General features: G+C 49.5%; 3 protein-coding genes across 8 annotated transcripts in view; 1 reads left to right on the plus strand and 2 right to left on the minus strand.

Annotated features, from left to right (window-relative positions):
• Positions 1-2,639, minus strand: part of SAP30BP (SAP30 binding protein) — a 33,970-nt gene extending 31,331 nt beyond the window's left edge. For 3 of the 4 annotated variants that reach the window (XM_070774068.1, XM_019981316.2, XM_070774066.1), the window contains exons 1-2: positions 2,476-2,636; positions 1,154-1,263 (exon numbers count right to left, since the gene is read on the minus strand). In XM_070774068.1, coding sequence (XP_070630169.1) covers positions 1,154-1,263; positions 2,476-2,581 — 216 coding nt within the window. In that variant the 5' untranslated portion in view covers positions 2,582-2,636. Of the gene's footprint in view, positions 1-1,153; positions 1,264-2,475 lie in introns of all 4 variants that reach the window. The other variant, XM_070774067.1, reaches the window with a different exon arrangement.
• Positions 2,640-2,742: 103 nt separating this feature from the next.
• Positions 2,743-16,402, plus strand: part of RECQL5 (RecQ like helicase 5) — a 29,965-nt gene continuing 16,305 nt past the window's right edge. The window contains exons 1-8 of one of the 2 annotated variants that reach the window (XM_019981314.2): positions 2,743-2,931; positions 3,453-3,590; positions 4,582-4,703; positions 5,693-6,211; positions 7,003-7,105; positions 7,801-7,912; positions 9,061-9,223; positions 10,835-10,914. In XM_019981314.2, the coding sequence (XP_019836873.2) occupies positions 3,464-3,590; positions 4,582-4,703; positions 5,693-6,211; positions 7,003-7,105; positions 7,801-7,912; positions 9,061-9,223; positions 10,835-10,914 (1,226 nt within the window). In that variant the 5' untranslated portion in view covers positions 2,743-2,931; positions 3,453-3,463. Of the gene's footprint in view, positions 2,932-3,037; positions 3,591-4,581; positions 4,704-5,692; positions 6,212-7,002; positions 7,106-7,800; positions 7,913-9,060; positions 9,224-10,834; positions 10,915-16,402 lie in introns of those variants that run through there. The other variant, XM_019981315.2, reaches the window with a different exon arrangement.
• On the minus strand, positions 12,523-14,797 carry ERLN (endoregulin). 2 transcript variants are annotated; one of them, XM_070774069.1, is made up of 4 exons: positions 14,668-14,797; positions 14,514-14,589; positions 14,250-14,382; positions 12,523-13,555 (listed from the first exon to the last, which is right to left on the minus strand). In XM_070774069.1, exons 1-4 carry the CDS (start codon positions 14,720-14,722, stop codon positions 13,370-13,372), a joined length of 450 nt encoding a protein of 149 aa, XP_070630170.1. In that variant the 5' UTR covers positions 14,723-14,797; the 3' UTR covers positions 12,523-13,369. The 2 variants fall into 2 exon arrangements, with proteins under 2 accessions (XP_070630170.1, XP_019836876.2); XM_019981317.2 differs by having other exon boundaries at positions 14,250-14,277; positions 14,668-14,788.

A 16,402-nucleotide genomic window follows, 5' to 3' on the forward strand; every position in this document is an offset into this window, starting at 1 on the left:
TAAATATGGTGAAAATTTTATGCAAAGTAAATGCAGAACATCTCAAAAACACACATCATGCAAATTTGCTGAAGGAAATAGTTACTGGATGTTAAGCCAGTATGTGCTCACTTAAGAACAGTCAGGAAAATGAAACAACTTACAAAGCTTTTCTAAACAATTTTAGTCAATTCTGAATTATTAGCAATAATGGGGGAGGGGATACCTCAAGGGATAAAAATATCTTCCAAAAGAACAGATATACAAAACGCATTTTTGTTTTAATTTGTAAAGCATTTTAACTCTAACGTTTATGTAGCAATGCATAACATTTTCAAACAAATAATACAGAACATTCAGTTCAGTCGCTCAGTCATGTCCGGCTCTTTGTGACCCCATGGACAGCAGATGCCAGGCTTCCCTGTCCATCACCAATTTATTAGATGTTTTAATTAAAGCTGTTGCTAACCAACCAGATTTTATATTGAGATACAAGTTTGTATGTCTGTGTTAAGCACCAGTCTGAATCCTTGTTTTTCTCTAGACTTAAGTTCTCCAAACTTTTAAATTTTAGGTGACAGTGTATCTAAAGTCTTTCTGGTTAAATTAAGATGCAAGTTCTCTTTTCTTTGCTAGTCAGCACATACTAAACTTTAAGCAAGATTTGATGATCAAGAACACTCTGATAAAAAGTGCCAAGTAGAACATCAAGAAAGGATTTAATAAATACCGAATCACAAATAACGGTACTTGCCAGTCTTTTTAATAAACTGAAAGATCTGAATGAGCCCCAACCAAGATTACAAATAATACAGAATTGACTGCAGATATAAACGATACATCAGTTGGGATGAATGCACTGTTTCAAATGGAATAAATTATCTAAACAGGGAAAACCAACATAAAACACCTATTGATATCTGGGGTAAACAAAACTGTCCACTACTGTTGCCCCCAAGTTTCAATACAAAGGTTAATACAAAATGGTTCAGGTGAAAAAATTAGATTTTCAAAGAGAACTACAGATATCCAATCCAATTTTCTCAACTGATACTAAACACACCAAAAAAAGGGGGGGAGGGGGAAATGGAACACTGTTGGTACAGGTCAGAAAGTTTCTGACAAACGAAATGATGCTTTGAGCAGCTGTGGATTTGGGAATAGATTTACCTACCGAAGGTTTGCTGTTCTCATCCTCCTCCTCTTCATAACCATCTTCATCACCCGCAAGGCGAGAAAAGTCATCATCTCCATAGGCTTTGGATACCAATCCGCCTTTCTCGTCTTAAACAGAAGAGAAAAATAAGATGAATTGGGAAAAGAATGGAGAAAAACATTTGAGTAATCTGAGTAGCCAGGACTATCTCTTAAGAGACAAGGAAAACCTAAATCTCATGTAAGTGACCACTGGCCCAGATTCTGTTTTGGGGAAGACTACAAAATTTAGTGTATGAATTCATTAAAAGAACAGGAAAGAAAGCCAAGTAATATTAAATTTCATTTTTAATGCTTCCAATCCACCTATGCCAACTGAAGCATACTTTTCTCTGAACCGTTATATCGCGTTGTTTAAGCCCCTCTTTTGATCTGCCTATGTCTACTTTGTATAATAGGCACCAATGAACTAGTCTTCCCATACAAGACAAGGACTCTGTCATCATCATTTTTGTGAGTCCTCCCCTAGGAACTGGACCTTAAAACACGGGTGCCTTGAGAGGTTCCCAATCATATCTACTTGAGAAACAAAATCTTTTTCTATGTTTAAAACAAAAACAACAATCCCCCCCCACCCCCTCCACCCCCGCCAAACAATGCAAATTACTGGGAAACCAGCAGAGAACTTCCAGACAGGCCAAGACCACTTGCACTGAGAAGCTAACAGTCCAAGCCCCTCCATCACTTCCCGATGAGGAAACAAAGGCTCAAATATGTTGGGTAACTTGCTGCCTCTCTTCACTCCCATATAAATCTGTTCCCACTTCTTACTACTGTTATTCTCAACGTGAGTACGGTAACAAAACACTGATGGGCTTTAAACAACTCACAAACTAACGGAATCGCCAAGAAGCCTTGGAAGGATCACAAATGCTCAGGTCCTTCCCCAGATCTACTGAATTAAGACTCTCTCGCGGTGGAGACCGAAGGTACAAAGCTCCAGGATATGTCTAGGGCATATTATTAATTAAAAGGTTCGCTCTTCCCCACAAACAAGCCCGGAGAAAACAGGTAGTGGTTCAGTAGCCTTGGATCCTCTCTCCCCTTTGTCCATCCTTCTGCCCAGCACGGAGACTTTCAGTAAATTACGGAAGGATAATCCAATCAACGGAAGGAGACGGTCCATTCGTGCTACAGAGCATACAACGCTCGGTCTAGCCCAGGACCCTGAGTGCCCTTTAGGGCTCTGGGGCCCGATACTTGGGACCATCTCTTTCCCTCCCGCCGGCTAGTGGAGCAGTAACCTGATTCTCCCTTTCCACTTCCCTTCTCGGGCCTCACCAGCCGCGCTGCCTGCCGTTTCAACTCCAGCCTCTCCATCAGACTCGGCCTCTGAATCTTCATCGTAAACTGCCAGAGACGACAGAACATTCTTCTTCCCCGCCATCTTATTTCCACAGCCCCGGCGTGGCTCACTTCTATGACTCCGAAGAGCCGACTTCCGCGCAGAAAGGCGACTTCTTCCGGATCCCAGGAGACCCCGCGCCCCTTCCAGACCGAGAACCAATCAAAACGGCTCTTTCAGCGCTTGGCTCCGCCCCTCATGCCAACGCTTGCAGAACGTCATCACTGCGCGACGGACACAAGCTTCTGTGGGATTTACCTGACACTGCTTTTCCAGCAGTTTGGTTTTTCAGTTACCTGAGGCGTATGGGGGTCTTCGAGTAGTTCCCGAGCCAGCAGGCATCAGCGGCCCGACAAGAGCCCTTCGCTTCTCGGAGCCCACGGCCGGCTCTGATATCTTGGGGTTAAGAGAGGGAGGCTTTGGCTGGGGAAGGGAGAAAAGAGCGGATCTGGGGCTGAGTAGAGGAAAAGGGGAGGGCTGTCCTCCGGGGGGTGGGGGAGAGGGTGGTGGGAAGAAGGGGTCAGGTCAGGTCCCGGGGGAAGAATGGTTGTCAGTGGCAGTGCTTATGGAGAAGAGGGTGGATCTTAGGGAAAAAAATTTCATCTTCTCCAAACTGTTCCTAAGACATTTATGTTTCTTCTCGTGATCTGATTTCTAGCTCTGCGCTGTACCGTGGCCTGGAATAGTTCGAAGATTTTATTTTCACTGAGCATAAAAATAGAGATGTTAATTACTCAAGAATGTATTGCTCCAGGCTCTTCACCTGGATCTATATTACTTGAAAATTGTGCATTGTTTGAGTATAATAAAGCAAATTTATACTCATAGAGAAAAGTAAGCAGTCTTTTAAAAGCAGAACAGAGGTTTCTAGTTGCAACCAATGATCATCACCTTTGCCTTAACCTTTGGCCACTGTTGGTAAAGATGAGTACCCACCCTTCCTCTCCTTTTGACCCTGAGCGTCGAGTCCGGAGCACGTTGAAAAAGGTCTTTGGGTTTGACTCTTTTAAGACGCCTTTGCAGGAGAAGGCGATCATGGCTGTAGTGAAAGGTAACATTGCCAAACTATCTGTGTTTACATTTGTGCTGCTGCAGAGCACTTTCCTTTTTTAAAAAAAATATTTATTTTTATTTACTTGGCTGCATAGAGTCTTAGTTGTGGCACATGGGAACCAGTTCCCTGACCAGGGATCGAACCCAGCCCCCCTGTATCGGGAGCACAGACTCTTAGCCACTGGACCACCAGGGAATTCCCTGCAGAGCACTTTCCTTCTGACCCTTCCTACCTCCCCACCCTTGGGTATATTTGGTTTTGGAGATATAGACATGTCACCCTAAACTTACAGTTTTATCGGCAGAACCACCCAACTGTTCTGATTCTGACAATTCACAGTCAGGGCTAAGGTTGTCTTTGAAAACACTATACATTTCCATTCTCTTTTGTTTGGTGTAGACAGCAGTGTGTGTGTGTGGGGGGGGTGTGGTTGGCAGGAATAGTCTTAAGGCAGTCATCTTCCAGGTAATTTCTTTGCTGAAGATAGAGTGGCTTGGGTCCCAAGTAGGGAAGGAGTAATAACATTATAAACCGGAGCTGTGTTGACAGATGGAGGTTGTCAAGAGGGGAGCAGGAATGTAATGTCAGTGACACGGTAATATTTATAAACAAAATCCCTCTAAGTGATGTTGTATCCGTGTCTACGCAGAGAAGCTCATCCATCCAGAAGAATTCCGCTTTCGTTGAATCCTCATTCAGCTCCACCTGATTCGGTTCAGCCATCCATGTCCCAGCAGACTCTGACTCCTTACCCGTGTAGTAGTTACCACTTCCGGGAATGATTGGCTTGCATTGCTGAATCTCCCTGGATCGCTCCCCTTTTCCTAGAAAGGATGGGAAGGGAATTGCAATTATATTGAGACCCTTCCATGTGCCAGACACTCTGCTAGAGGTTTTTCTTACATTATCCTTTAATTATCAGCAGCCTGGATGAGGGGAATATACAAAAGGCAGGAGCACTGAGATGTTGCCCCCTTGTCTTTTGCAGGTGATAAGGATGTCTTTGTGTGCATGCCCACTGGGGCAGGAAAGTCCCTCTGCTATCAGCTCCCTGCTCTGTTGGCTAAAGGCATCACCATCGTGGTCTCTCCTCTCATTGCTTTGATTCAGGTGAGGCTCAGGGGAATGAAGATGGCAGCCCAGAAAGTTTAGGGGACTTTTTTTTTTTTAGTAGCTAGAAGTTTTACTTCTTTTGCTGGTCTCTTGCTTTTCTTTGATTTGTCTTTGTCCCTCTGTATTGGGTTTCTGAATTGCCTAAATGTGGGGCTCTCCACTAGTGCATATCACTCTGGTGGGTAATGATTGAGTCCTCTCTGTTTTGATGGCCTGAGGTTCTTACCTTCCTTTGTAACTTTTTTTCTGGAGGAACATGGAACTGTATGTGTATGTACACATACATTCTCATATGTATACACGTGCACTGTTGATGTTCTAGAAGGTGCAGATGGGTAGAGCGGTAAATTGATATGGGGGAAGCCCTGGTATGTTCTGCGTGCTTCTGGTGGGCACACAGCTGTGAGACAGAAAAACAGATGAGAAACTTGCTGGGATGTTGTTAACTGTACTTCTGGCTATATTTAAAGCCTGCAGCTGGGCTGGTAGAATCAGAAATGAGGAAGTGTGGCTGTGTGGGTAAGAGCCATCCCCCATGAAGAAAAGGAGAAAGAGAGCAGGCAAGGCAGAGAACAACAGTGACCATGCTTCGTGAGTGTGCCCTAGTCTCAGGCTTTGTACTAAGTGCCTTCAGGGTGTTAACTTGCCTCTGAGGCATAAAAGTTCGTTTAATCCTTGCAACAATCCTATTAGGTAGTTTTACTCTTTTTTTTAGTAAAGAGAAAGAAAATGAGTTAGTTGAAAGTTCAAGGACCAGCTGAAGAGCATGTGGTAATTGAGCTGGGATTAAAGCCATGTCTGTCTAGCTCCACACTTCCAGGACTTCCTCTTCTGTACCTCTTTTATGCAAAGAGAAGACACGTTGGAGGGTGGGAGGAGGACAGTTTATGCCTGTGAACTACCCTCAGGGAGTCGCTGCGACATTTACCTCTGAGTCCTGAGGGCCACTTACTGTCTGTCTGGGCTTCTCCCTCTTGTGCCTTCAGGACCAGGTGGACCACTTGCTGGCTCTGAAGGTCCGAGTGAGTTCCCTGAACTCAAAGCTGTCAGTGCAGGAGAGGAAGGAGCTGCTCTCCGACCTGGAGCAGGAAAAGCCCCAGACCAAGCTTCTGTACATCACGCCGGAGATGGCAGCCTCCACCTCCTTCCAGCCCACCCTGAACTCCCTGGTGTCCCGCCACCTGCTCTCCTACCTGGTGGTGGATGAAGCTCACTGTGTTTCCCAGTGGGGGCATGACTTCCGCCCTGACTACTTGCGTTTGGGAGCCCTGCGCTCCCGCCTGGCAGACGCCCCGTGTGTGGCTCTGACCGCCACGGCTACCCCGCAGGTCCGAGAGGACGTGTTTGCTGCCCTGCACCTGAAGCAGCCAGTTGCTACCTTCAAGACTCCCTGCTTCCGGGCCAACCTCTTCTATGACGTGCAATTCAAGGAACTGCTTCCTGATCCTTATGGGAATCTGAGGGACTTCTGCCTTAAGGCTCTTGGACAGAAGGCTGATAAAGGGGTGAGGGCACCGAAGTCAGGGGTTGAAGGGCCGGTGGGGTGCTAGCCACAGCATAGAGATAGATTCTCGTTTCTAAAAACTTTGGTTTTTTCCAGCTTTCTTAGCCAGGACTAGCTGTAGCTTCTCTTTTTGAGGGGCTGCACTGTGTGGCAGAGAAGGCGATGGCAGCCCACTCCAGTACTCTTGCCTGGAAAATCCCATGGACGGAGGAGCCTGGTAGGCTGCAGTCCATGGGGTCGCGAAGAGTCAGACATGACGGAGCGACTTCACTTTCACGCATTGGAGAAGGAAATGGCAACCCACTCCAGTGTTCTTGCCTGGAGAATCCCAGGGATGGGGGAGCCTGGTGGACTGCCGTCTATGGGGTCGCCCAGAGTCGGACATGACTGAAGCAACTTAGCAGCAGCAGCACTGTATGGCATGTAGGATCTTAGTTCCCTGAGTAGGGCGTGAACCTGTGCTCCTTACGGTGGAAGCCCCAGCTGTAGCTTCTTAAAACTCGCACACAAGCGTTTTGGTTTCCTGGCATTGTTTCACCTACTGGGGTTCCTGGACTCCTCCTCCTTTACAGATCTATCCAGGGCTTGAGGGGAGGAGGCAGAAAGGTTGGAAAGGTTGAGTTCTGAGCCAGTGTGGTCCCGCCTTGTTAGAAAGTGGCAGGGCTGTGCTAGGTGGTCTGCCTCAGAGGAGACTGTGAGGCTGAAAGAGCCACTTTTGAAGCGGCCACAGCATGATGGGCTGAGTGTTTTGTTTTCCCAATGCTTGTTTTCTCCCTGTGTCTCCAAATTCAGTTGTCCGGCTGTGGCATCATCTACTGCAGAACCAGAGAGGCCTGTGAACAGCTGGCCACAGAGCTCAGTTACAGGGGTGTGAACGCCAAGGCGTACCACGCAGGTAAGGGGCGCCTGGGCTCCGTGGCTCTCCTCACTCAGAGAAGCCTTTTGGCCAGTCTCTTATTCCTTAAGAATCCTGGCTGATCAGATGGTCCATCATCTAGTTCCAGATACCCAGGCAGAGCTAAAATGATTCACTTAAATCCACAAAAAGGTGCCTAGACATGAATGAGATGTAAAAGGACCTCCTGAATTCTTGTCGTCACCCTGTGCCCACCCAGCAGCAGGTGATGAGTTTTTTTAGTCCAGGAATTGGTGTTGTGGCAAGAGCACAGGCTCTGGAGGCCAATGAAGACATGGGTGTTTGGGGGTTGCTTTTTGTAATATTCATTTGGCTGCACTGGGGGTTAGCCGTTGCACTTCCTTGTGGCATGCGAACTCTTAGTTGTGGCATGGGGGATCTAGTTCCTGACCAGGATCAAACTCAGGCCCCCTGCATTGGAAGCACGGAATCTTCCCTGCACCACCAGGGAAATCCCTGGACTTGGGTTTGAATCCTGGCTCTCACATTTATGAGAGAACCTTTGCCACACACAGGCCAGGGTCTTTATGTTGACTGGCTCAGGCTCGGTGGCTTAAGTGCCTGACCCAAGGTCATACACCTGGTGGGTGATGGATTCACAGTGTGTGTGCCGGTAGGCCCCAGGGGAAACCCACGAGAGATGTGAGTTCCCTTCCTCACCTTCTCTGTTCTAGGGCTGAAGGCTCCTGAAAGAACACTGGTGCAGAACGAGTGGATGGAGGAGAAGGTCCCTGTAATTGTGGCGACCATTAGTTTTGGAATGGGAGTGGACAAAGCCAATGTCAGGTGAGTTCTGGTTCTTGTCTGACTCCACCATTCGGGCCCTGGCTCAGGGTGGGGCGGGCCACCTGGTGCTCTGCCTGGAGGACCAGGACTGTGTGTCCTTCTAGGGTCGGGGGCCGGGGGGAGGGAGCGGGGAATGGAGGCCCCAGGACAGCGTCCCAAGTCCGTAGTCCAGACGCTGACAGTCCTTGTGTGGTCTGCCCCCTGGTGGCAGAGAAGCACAGCCCACCCTCAGGCTCACCCTTTAACACAGCCCTACTCACTCTCATCTTAGCAACTGGAGCTTGTGAGAGAGTGGAATGAAGTATCTTAAAACCACTCCCTGTGGGAAGGCAAAGGCAAAGATCCTGTTACTGTCGCCCCTTCTTGCTGCTTACTGGACAGTCCAGCAGAGATGGGTGCGTCCCAGCCTCCTAGCCCCACACTGGCCACTGTAGGGGTGTCTTTTACCTCCAGCCACTCTTGACCTTCTGGAGATATTTTGGGCTACAGCCCCAAGTCCTTTGCTCGGATTAATACCAACAGTAATGCCTTGTGTGACTTACAGAGCACTTTTGCACATTTGGTCTCATTAAGCCTCACAGTGACCCTGCCTTGATCAGCGTAGGAATTAGACCATGAACTGCACTTGAGAGAACGTGGACTTTGGAATCAGGGCTTGAACCTTGGGTCAGCTGTGTCTTGTTAGGGGCCAGCTTTGGAATCAGACACCCCTAGACGCAAATCCTAGCTCTACCATCTCCTAGTATGAATTTACTTTTCTGAATCCCAAGTTTATTGCCTATAAAATGAGGCCAGCTCACATGGTGATGACTGTAATGATTAAACAAGACAAACATGTACACTGGCTCATAGTAGGTATTTAGTAAATGTTATCTTTTTTGCTCTTCAAAGATGTTGTAGAGGCCTTATCCAGCTCGTAAGTGTCCTAATCTTATTTAAGTCTGCCACTTTTCCTATGGGCTGCTCCATGGCAGGGAGGCCTGCTGGCGGGCTGCAGGTGTCCTAGCCTTGTTACCCTGGGGTCCCGTCTCTCCCTGCCAGCCTCCCCGCTCCTGGTACCTGTGAAGGGCCCTGCTCAGCCATCCCAGAGTCTCTCCTCCCCTCAGCCTTCCCCCCACATCTCATGCTGGTTGTCCCCTGGATCCTAGGTTTGTTGCCCACTGGAATATTGCCAAGTCTATGGCTGGGTACTACCAGGAGTCTGGCCGGGCGGGCAGAGATGGAAAGCCTTCCTGGTGCCGCCTCTACTACTCCAGGAGCGACCGTGACCAAGTCAGCTTCCTGATCAGGAAGGAAGTTGCAAAACTCCAGGTGAGTCCTGGACAGTAGGAGCCCTTCCTGTCCGAACCCACCGCTCCACCATTTCACACAGCGTATTTCTGAACCCAGATGGAGCTTCTGTAATCTGGAGGGGTGCTCCTGAGGCTCGAAAGTACAAGGGGGCGCATGGGGTGTTGTTGGTAGATAGCTTGTAACAAGGTTAGACTTTTTTCTTTATACTTAGTGTATCTTCGTACAGTCTGTTGTGTGCGTGTTATTTTCTGTAGTCAGGATCAAGCCTGCCTTGGTGGTCTACTGGTTAGGACTTGGTGCTTTCACTGCTGTGGCCCCAGGTTCAATCCCTGCTCAAGGAACTAAGATCCCAAAAACTGTGTGGCCCAAAGCAAAAGGATTAAGGTTAGTCCTGTGTGTCACCTGGGGCTGGAGATCCAGTGAAGATACTTCTGTAATGTAAAGTAAAAATCCACAAAGCTATCTTTTCAAAAAACCAAATATTTGGATACATAAATAATCTTAAGTTTCTATAAATCCTAAACCTATGGAAAAATTCTGTGTGGTGAAGATACCATCAAGAGAGGCAATAGATAAATAATAGACCTGGAAAAATATTTAACGTAAAAGGTAAACCAGAGGTTAAAGTGGGCAATAAATAGAGAGCTTTCCCAACTGACAAGAAAAAATAAAGGATACGAAACAAAAATTCCCAGAAAAACTCATCAAATGATATATCCAAAGATGTTCAAATCTGGTCGTAGTCAAGGAAGTAAAAATTAAATAAAATCTGACACACGTGGAAAAGAGCTCAAACCCTGTTGCTAGTGGGCACGTGTAGGAAGGAGTGTCTACACTTTGCCAGGAGAAAAATGCAGTGTTACAGTCTTTTGAGGAGGGAAGCAATCTAGCAATATCTATTTAAATTTTAAAATACAGGTAGGGAATTCCCTGATGGTCCGATGGTTAAGACTTCGGTCCAGTGGTTACGACTCTGTGCTTCCACTGCAAGGGGTGAGGTTTGATCCTTTGTCTAGGAATTAAGATCACACATGCCAAAAAAAGATAAAGAGTGTATATACATACATACATGCTGCTGCTACTGCGAAGTCGCTTCAGTCGTGTCCGACTCGGTGCGACCCCATAGACGGCAGCCCACCAGGCTCTCCCATCCCTGGGATTCTCCAGGCAAGAACACTGGAGTGGGTTGCCATTTCCTTCTCCAATGCATGAAAGTGAGAAGTGAAAGTGAAGTCGCTTAGTCGTGTCCGACTCTTAGTGACCCCATGGACTGCAGCCTACCAGGCTCCTCCATCCATGGGATTTTCCAGGCAAGAGTACTGGAGTGGGGTGCCATTGTCTTCTCCGTAGGTATATGTAGGTACACTTTAAGCTAGGTAGCCTATTTCTGGAACTGAGTCACCTGAAATTGCTTTAAAAAAGTGACCTGGGACCTGACTAGAGCTGGTACTTTGGGGAATTTCTATTTTCCAAAAGCTGCTCAGGTGATGCATGGTCAGGTGTGGAGGAGGCTGTTTCATGAATGTCTTAATTAGTGTCCTTTGCTGTTTTTCTGTCTCATCATTTGTTGGGCTATGTGGTCGTCCAACTATGTAAGACTTTTGCTGAATAGTTGTTTCTTGTCTCCAGGAAAAGAGAGGGAACAAAGCATCTGATAAAGCTGCAGTCTTGGCCTTTGATGCCCTGGTGGCCTTCTGCGAAGAGTCAGGGTGAGTGACGTATCTCGTGTGTGGAGCCAAGTGTTGAGACCTTTCCCTCCCCCGTCACCATGCGTTAACCAGCTCATGCAGGGCAGCTCCTGGGCCAGCAAGGGACCCCTGCCTGCTGAGGGCCATCGTGTGGGATGTTTCCTGTCAGGGAGCATAGAAGGTGGTACTCCTCGGAAGGAGTTTCTGAGGCCCTGCACTTTTCCATGTAGGGCCTCAGAAACTCTGGCCCTGTGAGGATTCATTGCGGATTTTGGGTGGTCACCCACCCATCCCACTCTACCCACTTCTGGAGTGGCTGGCCCCGTGAATGACTCAGTTCCAAGAGATGTGACCAGTTCTGCACCACTGGCGTTGTGGTTGTCACATGCCACGGAGCTGGACCACTGGCTTCACTTGTAGGGTAGTCAGTCTCTTCCCAGACCCAAACAGAAACATGTGGCTCAGCTTATCTCTTAGGGGGGGGCGGTATTGTGCTTGGAGAGATATCATATTTCTAACGTAACAGCAGCCTGCCCACTTTGGAAACCACGTATCTGTTTGATCCGCATCTGCTGCTGGAGGGGGCTATGAAAGAGCCTGATAGCTGCTCAGGGTGGGCGCCGCGCACGAGCAGCTGTGGGCACACTGTGTGAGGGACGTCTGGGAGCATTCGAGACAGGCTGGGAGCCCTGGCATTTGTATAGCGCTTGGCTCAAGAAAGGTCTTTGATTCCTCTGCTCTCATTGGTTAGATCTCATTGGACAACCTGTAAGATAGATGCAGAACTTATGGCTTCAGACATCGAGTGGACCAGAGAGGTCATGGTCATGAAGCTCACAGTAGGACAGATGATAATCCCCATCTCCCGATTGTCAGGGACGTGCACGTTTTCATACACACACGCCACCTTGGTTTTTGCCGGACTAGATTCGGGAAGCACGGAGCTGATTAAGTGCATGGTACTCGTGTCCAGCAGAGGTTTGAGGGTTTCCTCTGGAGACCAGAGAGGCTCTTACTTGGGCTGTATGTTTTGACTCTCACCCCCTCCTCTTCACTGATGAGTTGGTAGCCCCTGGGTTGAAGCTGTTCCCTTCTCCAAGCGGCCATCTCTCATTTGGCCTCGCGAGACCATGCCCAGCAGAGGTGGTCAGGACCCTTGCCCACAGCCCCTGTGACCAGAGCCCTTTGTAGGCACTCATACTATGAACTGCTAAATTAGGCCTCCTTTGGCTTCTTGAGTGAAGCGCTTGTCCTGAAAGGGCTCTGTGTCCTTGCTGGGTATCAGAGTCCCCTGTTCTGGAAAGCGCCCTGGCTGGGTTCTTGTTGGGGATGAGTCTGAGTCTCTGTAAGGCTGTCCGGAGGCTTAGCTCTGCCACCTCTAGGCTGCAGCAGCTCACCACACAAGAGGCCAGGTCCTCCCAGGGGCCTCTGCCTTCTATTTCAGCCCAGGGAGCTGGGGCCTCTTAATGTGTCAGGGGCCGAGCACTGGGGGGCCTCCTGTTGCCCTGTAAGCCGCCTTATCTCTTCTGTCTCTCTTGTTGCACATGAGGATGTCTGATGCCAGGACTTCCAGGCCCTGGGATGGAGTCAGCATGGCTGGTGTGGCTAGATTTGAAATTGCTCTTTGAATGAAAGAATGTTTCTTTATTGAACAGATGGTACATAGCACAAAGGCAAAGCCCCTTCTCCACCAGACATTTGCCCCTTTTCTAAGAATAGCCTGGTTTGAGGTTGACACTGAAGCAGCTGTTTGCGAAGGGAGGGCACCTGGCAGCAAGGGACAGGCCAGCATGGTGGCGTCAGCAGAGGCGGGGACATGTCTACAAAGGCTGCATTGTAGGGTCGGGGTGCATGGGGGCTGGGGGGCTCTGTAAGGGATACCTGGGCATCTCTGGGACCAGAGAAAAGACATGCAGGTCATATGAAGGCCAGTGTGGGGCATCCAGCCGGCTTCCTCTCTTCTCGGTGTGTAGCTGCTTTCTCTGAGCATGACCATGAAATGCATTTGATTACTGATGACATGGCCAAATTTACCTTTGAGTGTAAAAAGGAATAGTAATTAGGTTGAAAGTACCTCTGGCCCAGAGGCCTCTGCACCCTGAGATAGGAAGAACTGCTTTGGTTTAGGCCTAGGTTGTACTGGGCTCTGTCGTCTCCCAGGGTCTCCAGGCTCAGAGAGCCGACGGTTCAGGCATCCCTCTGTGTATCCGTTCCTTTGCTCATTTCTTCATTCATTCATTTGTTCCATCAGCAAACACTGACTGGTACTGACTCTGGGCAAGGCACACCGGAAAAGGGGTACAATGGGGAACAGAAAGAGACCCAGTCCCTGCTTTTTGGTACTTGAACCAGTGGGGAAGACAGGCATTTATCAGATAATCATATGAAAAATGTTTAATTCCAGACTGTTAAAGAGCTTTGAAGAAAGAGTCCATAGTGTTTTGAGAATGGCCCCCTTGCCCGGCAGAAAGTCAGGTCACGACTCTTCCTTCTGGTTGGTCGCTTTGTTCATGGGGAGGAAACCGAAGATAATAGCAAACAAGACGAGAGACAGGACCGTGGTGAAGAACAGGACGATCACGGCCAGGCCCCCCTGGTCCCAGGGGTTCTCCCAGAACTCCACCTTCCAGGAGTATTTCGATAGCATTCTGTCCATTTGAACCTGGAAAGGCGGGGACAGAGGCCCTGAATGCCGGGGCTTCTCCACAGCCCTCCCCATGTGCTACTGCCTACTCCCCTAACTCCATCCTCTGGTGCCATCTCAGAACAGCAGCAATCTCTGCAGTTAGTGGGCACTGAAGGGACACTGGGTCTTGGGGCTCAGTGCCTCCAGGAGGCAACGGATGGGCTTTCCTCCTCCGCAAAAGTGAAAGCAGGGCCTGGCATCAAGGGCAGGGGTGGGGGTGGTCCAGTGCGCTCTGCCTTCCCCAGGCCTCTCCTAAACAGCCCTGCTGTGATCAGGGACTTTCTCTCCCATCCCTGAGGCCTGCTCAGCCAGAACCTGCAAAGCACTGCTGTAGGGGCTTCCCTGGTGGCCCAGTGGTTAAGACTCTAATCCTAACCCCAGTGCAGGGGGCACAGGTTTGATCCCTGCACGCCACGTGACACGGCCAAAAAATAAGTGACAAGCACTGATGTAGACCCTTCCCAGTTTTTCTGCCTCAGTTGCGAACATCTGGGGAGCATTTTAAGAGGTCCTCACTGGAGCCAAGGAGTGGACGGACTCAAGCTGGGAGCTCAGCCGGCTTCCTTAGAGGCAGGACCAACTAATCATCTTGAAACACAGCTGAGACGGGCAGGCTGCGAGCCAGTAGCCAATTGAAGGGAGTAAAGGCGGAGAAGGAAGGCGCCATTACCCGGGTCTGCTGCTCTCGGTCTTGTGTCCTAAGAGAGGGTGGATCAGGGGAATCCTCCAGAGCCACGCTTTGCAGGGACCGAGCTGAAGACACTGCCAGGAGACCAGAGCTCTGCCCCGACTCAGAGAAGCAACTTTTGGGAGGAAAAGGGGTCGCCCTGATGGCTGGCCCTGACCAGACCTGCCTGCTGTCACCAGAGCAGACAAAGGTGGCCTAGGGCCTGTTGCCGAGCAACCACATTCCCTTTCAGCCTTTCACACTTACCCCCTCTGCTGTGTTCTGCCCTCTTGCGATGCTGTTTTGGAGGGCTGCTCAGGGCGTGTGGGCTGAAGTGTCCTGGCTGAGACAAATCAGAATTGGAGTCGGTGGGAAGAGAATGGCTCCAGGGCCCTTGCTCCAGGCCACCTGTCCCCCTCACCTGTGTCCACTGAAAGGACCTGCTCAGGAGGCCCCAGGGCTGGGGCGCCACCCATGGCTGTTTGCTGTCCATGGCACCGGGTAGATGATTAACCACAGCTCCCGCTGGCACCTCCTGGAACCAGCATGGGGGTGTTTATCACCAGCGAGGCCCCGGCTTCCTGCGGAGGCCTGACTTCTCCCTTGGTATCTCTGTCGCTCAGGCCTGCCTCAACTGTTTCTTGTGGGTTCCCACCCCTGGTGTGATGGAGCAGCCGGGAAGCAGGAGTGGGGCCTGTGCCCTGGTGCGTGGAACCTGGTGGCCGCCATCCCTCCTTAAAAGACAGGAGTCGAGTGTCCACGGTGGGCAGGAACTGCGCTGGCACCTTGTGTCCAGTTGTGAGCAGGAGAGGCGGGCTCTGCCCTCCTGGGGGTTCCATTCTGGGGCCTGTTAGAGGCATGTGGCAGCATTTCTGAAGGCCTGTTCCCAGGCCCCTCCTCTGGGTGTGTTAGAACCCTGTGCTTGGTAAAGCTCGCCAGGTGATTCTCACGTGCAGCCGGGGATGGAAGAGGTGGTGGGTGGGTTCTGTGAAGTCCTTCTTACCTCTCCTGGCCTCACTGACCCCGGCTCACCTGCTGCCTCGCATTTTCTTCCGTAAAACACACTGACTAATGCCCTTGGCCTGCCGGGGTCTACGCACACCCTCGGGCTTCCGCTCCATCAGCTTAGTTGGATGCTTATCAAGAGTCAGCTATTTGTTCCCCAACCTGTTTTGTGGCAGCTGTAGTTGTTATTATAATTACATAATTGCACTTAACATTACATGAAAACGAAGCAGTGGTGATAGCCGAAACCCCAGTTTTACAACCGGGGAACAGGCACGGAGCGGTTAAGTAGCTTACCCAAGGTCACACAGCTAAGAAGTTACTGCTCTGAGGTTTGGACCCAGCTGTTCCACTCAGCTGCACAATCTGAGCTCTGAAGTGCTTTGTCGGACCTCAGAACAAGCAGAGAGGGAAAGTATTTCTTTCTGTAAATACTACTTGACCACTTCAGAATCATTCAGATGGCATTTCTGTCAAAAATAGATGTGGACAAGACAGCTGTAAACAGTTCCTAAAAATGCAGAAGGATTTCACAATCAGGTTTCTTTGCAGATGCCTTTTTTTTAGAAAGCTGACTTCTATTTTTTTAATTTAAAACAATATTTATTTATTAGACCACGTCGGGTCTCAGTTGAGTCACGCGGGGTCTTTCACTGCAGTGCACGGACGCTTTAGTTGTGGTGCGCAGGCTCAGGAGTTGTGGCACGTGGGCGGAGTTGCTCCGAGGCAATGTGGGGTCTTAGTTCCCTGACCAGGGATCGACCCTGAGTCCCCAGCATTGCAGGGTGGATTCTTAACCACTGGACCACCATGGAAGTCCCCTTATTCTGCCTCAAAGAAAGAAAATTTAGCAGATAGACAAGTCAGGAAACCTGATCAGCAAACCCACACTCAGAGAAAAGATGTGTGTGTCTGTGTTTCCATCTCATGAGGAGTGTAGAGTATGTATGTCTCATGTACGCAAACATTGCTTTAATTGACTTTTTCTATTAATTGCTGGCCCAGGTCAGAAAATTCTTCTGAAATGATCGCCAGGAAGGGAGTGATATGATGGGAAGAGGTAGAGAATGCTGTTGGTGCCCTTGGCATGGCCTGGGGCCCAGGGGACTCCCCTAGGAGGAGCAATGATTAAGTTGAGATGTGAAGATGAT

Source organism: Bos indicus, chromosome 19 (genome assembly GCF_029378745.1).
Source record: "Bos indicus isolate NIAB-ARS_2022 breed Sahiwal x Tharparkar chromosome 19, NIAB-ARS_B.indTharparkar_mat_pri_1.0, whole genome shotgun sequence".
Taxonomy (NCBI): Eukaryota; Metazoa; Chordata; class Mammalia; order Artiodactyla; family Bovidae; genus Bos; species Bos indicus.